The sequence below is a fragment of the Aulonocara stuartgranti genome, assembly GCF_965226115.1.
Source record: "Aulonocara stuartgranti genome assembly, chromosome: 14".
NCBI classification, from domain to species: domain Eukaryota; kingdom Metazoa; phylum Chordata; class Actinopteri; order Cichliformes; family Cichlidae; genus Aulonocara; species Aulonocara stuartgranti.
The window spans coordinates 24737625-24745453 of NC_138950.1; the positions used below are offsets into that span (position 1 = coordinate 24737625).

Here is a 7829-nt window from a genome sequence, read left to right on the forward strand (position 1 = left end):
ATCCACAAGCAGTCACAGAGGGGGTGCAGCTGCACCGGGTACAAAACCATGCTGCTGGATGCTCTCCAGATAAACCAAGTGCTTATAGGATTGGGAAGCAGATAAGATGCTGCTGGTAATTCCAGTGTCCAGCAGAGTGAAAATTCAGCATTCAAATCACAATTAAATCAGACATTAAAAGTGGTTTGTCCAACGCAGAAAAATATAAAACCACTAGACATGGAGCATCAATCAAGCTGTTTAAGTTAAATTGGAATTTTTAGATGCAGGAGCTGTTTTAGTGCTTTAGGTGCTGCCTCTATGCTCTGTTTATGCTTTTGACAGTTTTAGATAGTGAGGATCAGTCATGCCCTCTGTATCATACAGAAGCCATCTAAGCATTGTTTTGAATTTTGTTTACCTGCGTCATGCTGTCATTGGTGTGAATCTTCTCTGAATACTTTGCAAACTGATGGTCCTTCTCTGTCCAGTTCCTCCAGCCCCTCCAGCTCCTCCACTGGCCACTGGAGGCCCCGCTCCTCCACCGGCTCCTCCTCCACCCCCTGGCCCTCCTCCAGCTCCTGCCCCTCCTCCAGCAGCTGGCATCCCCCCGCCTCCGGGACCACCTCCCACAGGACCTCCCCCGGCCCCACCCCTGCCCACTTCGGATGGCGGAAATGGCATTGGCGGTGGGGGAGGAGGGGCAGGAGGGGGCTTGGCGGCTGCCCTTGCAGGAGCTAAACTCCGCAAAGTATCCAAGGTGTGTATGTGCCAGATTTGACTGTTACTTTGCCGCTGCTGTTAAAGGCCTCGTTAGCATACAATTGACAAATCACTCAATCTGTCATGTGCTTCTCTCATTATTCTAATTGGATATTCCGCTGTTGTAATGACACAATACTAAGAGTTATTTAGAGATGTAGATCTGTGACACCACCATCCATCCTTTTGCTATTTGCTGCCCTCAGCAGGATGATGGCCCGTCTGCTCCTCCAACTCCAACTCCAGTTTCCAGAACTGAGTCCACCCGCAGCAGCAACGCATCCATTGGAGGAGGAGGAGGAGGAGGAGGAGGGGGTTTGATGGGTGAAATGAGTGCCATCTTGGCACGCAGGTGGGTGACGCCACAGGTTTGAAGCCACATAAGGTTTTATATTAACTAGTTACAATCTTCACTTGTCTTTTGATCAATAATCATTTATTACATGCGTTATATTCAGTCAGCTCTTGCAAGTTTTTCTGCTTGATTATTAAACTTAGTATTTTTATTTTCCTTTATCAGGAGAAAAGCTGCAGACACTGGAGAGAAGCCACCTGTGAAACCACAAGATAATGTGAGGGTCGGCTTTTTGTCAAATTGTTTTTGTAATGATAATTTTATTCTTGGACTTTATTAAAGTAGCTTTGCATCCTTTATAGTTCAAATAGCCCTTATTTATGTCTTGATGCATTCTCAATCATCCAATAGAGTAAATCTCCAAAAAGTTGATTCTGTTCATCTGGACTTAGCGTTTTGTGGGAGAAACGTTTCGTCACTCATCCAAGTGACTTCTTCAGTCTCAGCTGACTGCAGGTTTCCCCAAATATTATAAACAGTGCATTTGCATAATGACTGAAACCAGCCCACTGAAGGAACAATGGGCTGGGAGGTCAGTTCCTTAATTTTAATTGTGCAAATTCTCATACGTGTCAGGAGTATCGGAGACGCATTTTTTCTAAACACCGGGTCTCTGTGGCTTTTAAACCCCAAAACACGCTGCGCCAAAAACTGGTCCACCCCAAGGATCGGGTCCCCCGACACAGAGTAACATAGTGTACGCTGTTAAGTGCCAGGAGGATTGCCAGGATTTATACATCGGGGAAACCAAACAACCTCTGGCGAAGCGGATGGCACAACACAGAAGAGCTAACTCGTCAGGCCAGGACTCTGCAGTCTGTTTACACCTACAGGCCAGTGGACACTCTTTCAATGAGGATGTACACATCCTGGACAGGGAAGAACGCTGGTTTGAGCGCGAAGTCAAGGAGGCCATTTACGTGAAAAGGGAAAGACCATCTCTGAATCGAGGAGGGGGCCTAGGGGTACATCTTACGCCATCTTACAATGCTGTGTTTGCAGCCATTCCCCAACTCTCTGTGAATGGTACTCATGGCTATTGATCAGTGGGTTTTGGTCAGTGGTTGTTGATCAATGGTCATGAGAATTTGCAAAATTAAAATTAAGGAACTGACCTCCCAGCCCATTGTTCCTTCAGTGGGCTGGTTTCAGTCATTATGCAAATGTACTGTTTATAAGATTGGAGAAACCTGCAGTCAGCTGAGACTGAAGAAATCATTTGGATGAGTGACGAAACGTTTCTCCCACAAAAAGCTACATCCAGATGAACAGAATCAACTTTTTGGAGAACCCTTATTTATCTTACAGTGAGCCTCGACCCAGCCCCATAGTTCATTCAATATATAAAACAAGCCGTTACTACTAGCTACTGATATACTCTCCCCTGTAAGCCAGCTTTGTCCTGATTGGTTACCCCTCGTAAATAAAACATTTAAACAGCAGGTGGGTGGGGTTTCTATGGAAGCCCGTTTCCGCCACTAAAAAAAAAAAAAAAGCTAGTATCCATAACTCGAAATTTCGAGTTATTATCTCGAAATTTCGAGTTATTATCTCGAAATTTCGAGAAATATAACTCGAAATTTCGAGTTACTTTTCTCAAAATTTCGAGTTAGCTCTGCCAATCAAAAATATACGTGAATGAGGTCGCTTTCTTGTTACCCGGAAGCATATGGCGCAGGACCGCGCACTCAAAAACGGATCCCAACAAATTAAAGTATGTTTGCTGATAGTAACACCATGTGATTCAGCTAATAACACAGGGATTTCATCATTTGTGAAGCCAGGCTGAAAACACTCAGCAATCTGTGCATTCACGACTGGATGTAATACCGGTAGCTTAGCTGTAGCATTTGTAGCTGAGGGCTTCAGCTTCCGGGTAACATGGAAATGACGTCATTCACGTAGATTACTGATTGGCAGCGCTAACTTGAAATTTCGAGTTGCTTTTCTCAAAATTTTGAGTTAATATGTCGAAATTTCGAGATAATAACTCGAAATTTCGAGAAAATAACTCGAAATTTTGAGTTATGGATCCTTTTTTTTTTTTTTTTTTTTTTAGTGGCGGAAACGGGCTTCCATAGGTTTCTGTGCTCACGTTGGCAGGTTATTAAACATTGCCAAGAGTAGAATAAACGGTTGAAGCCTGAGTTTTCAACTCACACTTACAGATAAGATGTCATCATTTGACACCAGTATCATTGTAACATAACAATATAGACATGCCAGAAAGTAATGAGAAGCATAATCGGTTCCCTTTATGTAACACCAGACAAATGTAGAGTGTTTTTACATGTAACCAACCACTCAAGGCTGAGGATGACTCACTGTTAAGAGAAGTCTCCATGTTTTTTCTTCCCTCCTCTCCACAGGATGAGTCAGAGTCTCCAAGTCAAAGTGGTGAGAACTGAACAGTTTTGTCTGTAGCATGCCACCTACGTTCATTCTGATATACTGATATGAGTGAAGATTAACAACTCGTGTTTTCATACATTTTCTTTTTCAGACGCCGTCAGAAGACCTTGGGAGAAACCTTCTATGATCAGGTGAGCCAAGACGCAGTTATTTCCCTGCAGTAAATCTGTCACCTCCAGGTGTCCCATGTGTCGGTTCACCCTGTTCACCAGTGTGCGCACGTTTTTGTGTCCACCCCTGCGTCTTTGCACAAACGTGAGTTTTTTGTGCGTGTGTGCGAATGTCGTCCATTTTCATTTTAAGAGCGAGAGTGTGTGTGTGTGTGTCTCACTAACAGGAATAACTCCATCCCCAAGAGCATGGACTCCACTTCCTCATTGTCCCAAGTTCCCAGGTATACATGTGCCCCATTAATTCATGACCTTTAGCACCCCTTCCTTTATTCTTCCCTCTCAAATCTTCATGCTGGGGTAGCATATTTTACAGTTGATAGCACCATCTAATGGATGGGAGAATGGCGTGCACCCAAGCTACCCGTAGATGTAGCAGCTGAGTGTGCCGTCTCTGAAAACTGACTAATAAGATGGGAGCCTGGGTCTATGATTCATGCTTATTTTCAAGTCACTTCTCTCAGCTGGGGTTGGCTCTGTCCTCTCTGACATCTTTGATGGCTTTGTTTGTCTCTATGTTGTAGTTCAAGAACATACACGTAGTTTTTGTGGTAAAAGGTCCTAACAGAGCCATACACTACTCTTAAACCTGTGCTAGCTAGATCAGTTAATATCAGGCATTAATTTATAGCTCGTCAGCATCCTTCAGCTTCAGAAAGGTAGGTTAATGAGTTTACATAGGTTAACCTTCATTTCATTTCTGCATTCTTCCATTCACTGGTTCTTCATTTGCTCTATACTGTGGCAATGCATTTGATGAATATGTTGCACCTGTTTTGTGGAAAGATAAACATAAAATATTTGCATGTCTGTTTCATGTTTTGTTACAGGGCAAAGGCTGCAAGCAATAATAATGAAGCAAGTGGAGCCGATGACTCAGATTTAGAGAAAATGAAACAGGTAAATATGCTCATCGACCCAGCGATCGTCAGTTCTTGGCCAAAACAGCCACACTTGAATGTTTGGATCTGAATTTTTGTTATGTAAATGAGAAAGCTGATTTCTCTAAAGCTTCTGATACTCGTTTTGTTTTGCATGAATCTGGCTCCATCTGAATATGCTGGCTTGAGGTCACTTTTTGACAACAGTTTGACAATGGCAGTCTCAGACTGTTGAAATGAAGGTAGTTTGTAGCTTCCAGCTGTTTCCAGGAGTGTGTTGTTGAGTGTGTCACAAACAGGTTGGTGTGCGTTTATGCAGCTGGCACAACAGCAATAATATTAACTACTGACAATAATTACATTCCCAGCTTGGGACAGGAGCAGTCCGGATCTTATCACAGATGTGGTGTATATAATCATACTTCACAAGCTCCTGTTATTTCTAATCTGATGTGTGGGATGTTTGTTCCCATAGCTACACATAGGAAGTGGCCTCTTTAGTTATCAAAGCATCTATCAAAATAAAGCTGCCATGCAAAAAGACAGTCTGACCTCATGCATTATGTCACTGTTGTACTGTTAAATCTTGCAAGCAAACTGCAGGTAATGTGGATCGTCATTGTGTTTGCAGATTTCCATAAAAATAACCCATGCCTAAATGACAGAATTCAGTCCAGTTGATAAAGCCAACAATGTTATAGGTTTCATGCATGAAAAGGTCTTAATCCTGACAGAGGTTTAGAGAAACCTAAATTTTTCTGGTCAACACCAATGCATTGTGTTCTGCCACAAGTCAGAAAAATATATGTTGTATGTATATGGAGATTTCACATGTCACCTGGTTACTGCAAATAAACTTTTTTTTTTTCTTCCTAAATCACAAATGTATTGCCATGGCTAACGGTTTGTCCTATTTTTCTGCAGGAGATCTTGGAGGAAGTGCGGAAAGAACTACAAAAAGTCAAAGAGGAAATTATTGGAGGTTAGATTACACTTTAAAAAAAACTTTAATTTTGCTCCAGTATCAGCTACTTTGTGTACTTACTGTGTGTTTCTCTTTGCTTTCACAGCCTTTATTCAGGAGCTTCAGAAGAGAAGCACATAGTTCTGCTGAGCGTCAGGTGTAACAGAGGGATGCGATGGGTGGAGCTGATCGAGGTCCGCTGAGGCCTTTCCTCCACGTCACCCTCTCATGTAGCCCAGGGATTTCTCTTTATCGTCTACACATTTTCTCTTCTCTCTCTCTTACACAAACACATGAGCATATGTGCTTACTGTACAACATCCATATTCACTTCATCTTAATGGTAACCCAGGGAACCTCCTCAAGTCGCCATTTGGCACTTTTTAACCATCACTTGCTTTTATTGCAGCGGTGATGTCCCCATCTGTACCATCTCTTCCCGCTCAGCCGTCCCGTCGTGCCCTTTTTGTGTCCCGTTCATCTGAATCATTTCAGAGCACTTAACTACCGCCAGAGTTGCTCTTGCAAGTTTGCCATCTCTAACCCCTCTTTGTTGCAGAACCCCTGCTGCTTGTGTCCTCTCCTTCTGCTATCAGATGCACCATTTTTCCTGGTAGAGAAGTCTTCAGTATTCAGGCACACTGTATTAGTCATATTTTTTACTGTAATAGAAAGAGGCTGGCATGTTGGGATCATTTTCTCCTTTTCTCAGTTGCCATGAAAATATTGAGACTTCTGCTAGTCTGTGTGGCAGCTGGATGTGGAGAGGGGAAAAAAATCAAACGAAACAGTGAAGCCACCTTCTTTAATACTGCAGCATATCTCAGTCAAGTGGACTTTAAGCTCCCGCCAAAGACTAAGAACTAAAGCGGCACAACGAAAGCCTTCACACTCCTGCTGCACAGAGATACTAGAGGAAGAGGAGACAAGCAAAGGGAAGTGTTCAACCAGAGTGCTGTGAAAGAGGAGTATGTTGTAGTTTTATGATGTGAGAAACTTATTCTCTTTGCATTGCACTTGTTCCAGAGGATGTGTGTGTGTGTGTGCGTGTGCCACACCGCCTTGATAGACTATTCCCTCTCACTTAAAATGAGACCTTATTCATTGGCCAGTGTGGCGCTCCTGCTGTCCACTGTGCTTCCGCTTGTTGTTATATTTTTTTTCTTTGTTTTGTTGTGTTTTTTCCCTTCTAGATCCGTTTTCTAATTTTGAAACATGAAAAATGGCCATGATGAGGTCAATTAATTTGGCCATGACCAACTGCCTTGAGAATAAATATATAAATATATATATATATGGAAAATATATATTTGTTTTGAGGGAAATGTTAGCAAAAAAGGTGTTTCTATTTTAATTGAAATGACTGGTGAATGGGAATTTCATTATCTTTTTTTTTCCAATGATTTGTTTTCTAATGAAATGTTTTGTTGTTTTTTGTTTACTTTCTTTTTTCTAGAGTCTAGGCTTTTTACACTGAAATATAAAGAAAACAGCTTAGAGACACTGGATTAGAAATGCCTTTATAGTCGAATACAGTTGCTTCTTGAAACGCATCACTTTGTCTGGACTCATCTTTTCTATTGTATTTGAATTTTATGGAGTGTGGGCTCTGCTGCACACATTTAGCTATATTTAAAATCCTAAACTATTTATGCATAAAAATGTTTACTTAGAACTTGGGAAATTGTCAGTCTTCTTTTGGCTGCTCCCTTTTAGGGTTCCTCATGACAGATCATCATCCTCCATCTCGCCCTATATCTAGCATCCTCTTATGTTACCCCATCAGTCTGTATGTCCTCCATCACTACATCCACAAACCTCCTCTGTGGTCTTCCTCTTTTCCTCCTGCCTGGAAGCTCGATATTCAATATCCTTTCTCCAGTATATCCACTATCCCACTTCTCCACATGTCCAAACCATGTCAGCCTTGCATCTCTGATTTCTGTCTCCAAAGCGCTCAACCTGAGCTGTGTCTCTGATATACTGATTTGTAATTCTGCTTACTCCCAATCAAAATCTGAACATAGATCTTGGACAGTAGTAAAACAAAAATCAGCATCTGAAATATTTTCCACATAAGGGTTGTGTACTTTTTAAAATTGTGTATTTTATTTATTTTTTATTCTAATAACGTCTGAAGGGTTAAATTTTTACGTATATGCTGTCAGATTTGATAAAATAGCATTATTATTTACGGAACTGACGTACATGTCCAAAAAACTAGTTTATTTTTATACAAAATTACAATGTATGCAACTTTATCGAGTAGAAACATTTTTCATATTATTTCTTAGTTAAATTGGGGT

At 41.6% G+C, this 7829-nt stretch overlaps 1 protein-coding gene across 3 annotated transcripts in view; it reads left to right on the top strand.

The window, feature by feature from the left end:
- The window catches only part of vaspb (vasodilator stimulated phosphoprotein b), a 34712-nt gene extending 27636 nt beyond the window's left edge, over positions 1 to 7076 (top strand). The window contains exons 6-14 of one of the 3 annotated variants that reach the window (XM_082502853.1): positions 471 to 739; positions 951 to 1093; positions 1262 to 1313; positions 3466 to 3493; positions 3600 to 3639; positions 3846 to 3902; positions 4509 to 4578; positions 5484 to 5541; positions 5630 to 7076. In XM_082502853.1, the coding sequence (XP_082358979.1) occupies positions 471 to 739; positions 951 to 1093; positions 1262 to 1313; positions 3466 to 3493; positions 3600 to 3639; positions 3846 to 3902; positions 4509 to 4578; positions 5484 to 5541; positions 5630 to 5664 (752 nt within the window). In that variant the 3' untranslated portion in view covers positions 5665 to 7076. Of the gene's footprint in view, positions 1 to 470; positions 740 to 947; positions 1094 to 1261; positions 1314 to 3465; positions 3494 to 3599; positions 3640 to 3845; positions 3903 to 4508; positions 4579 to 5483; positions 5542 to 5629 lie in introns of all 3 variants that reach the window. The other 2 variants (XM_082502852.1, XM_082502854.1) reach the window with 2 other exon arrangements.
- Positions 7077 to 7829: the final 753 nt, after the last annotated feature.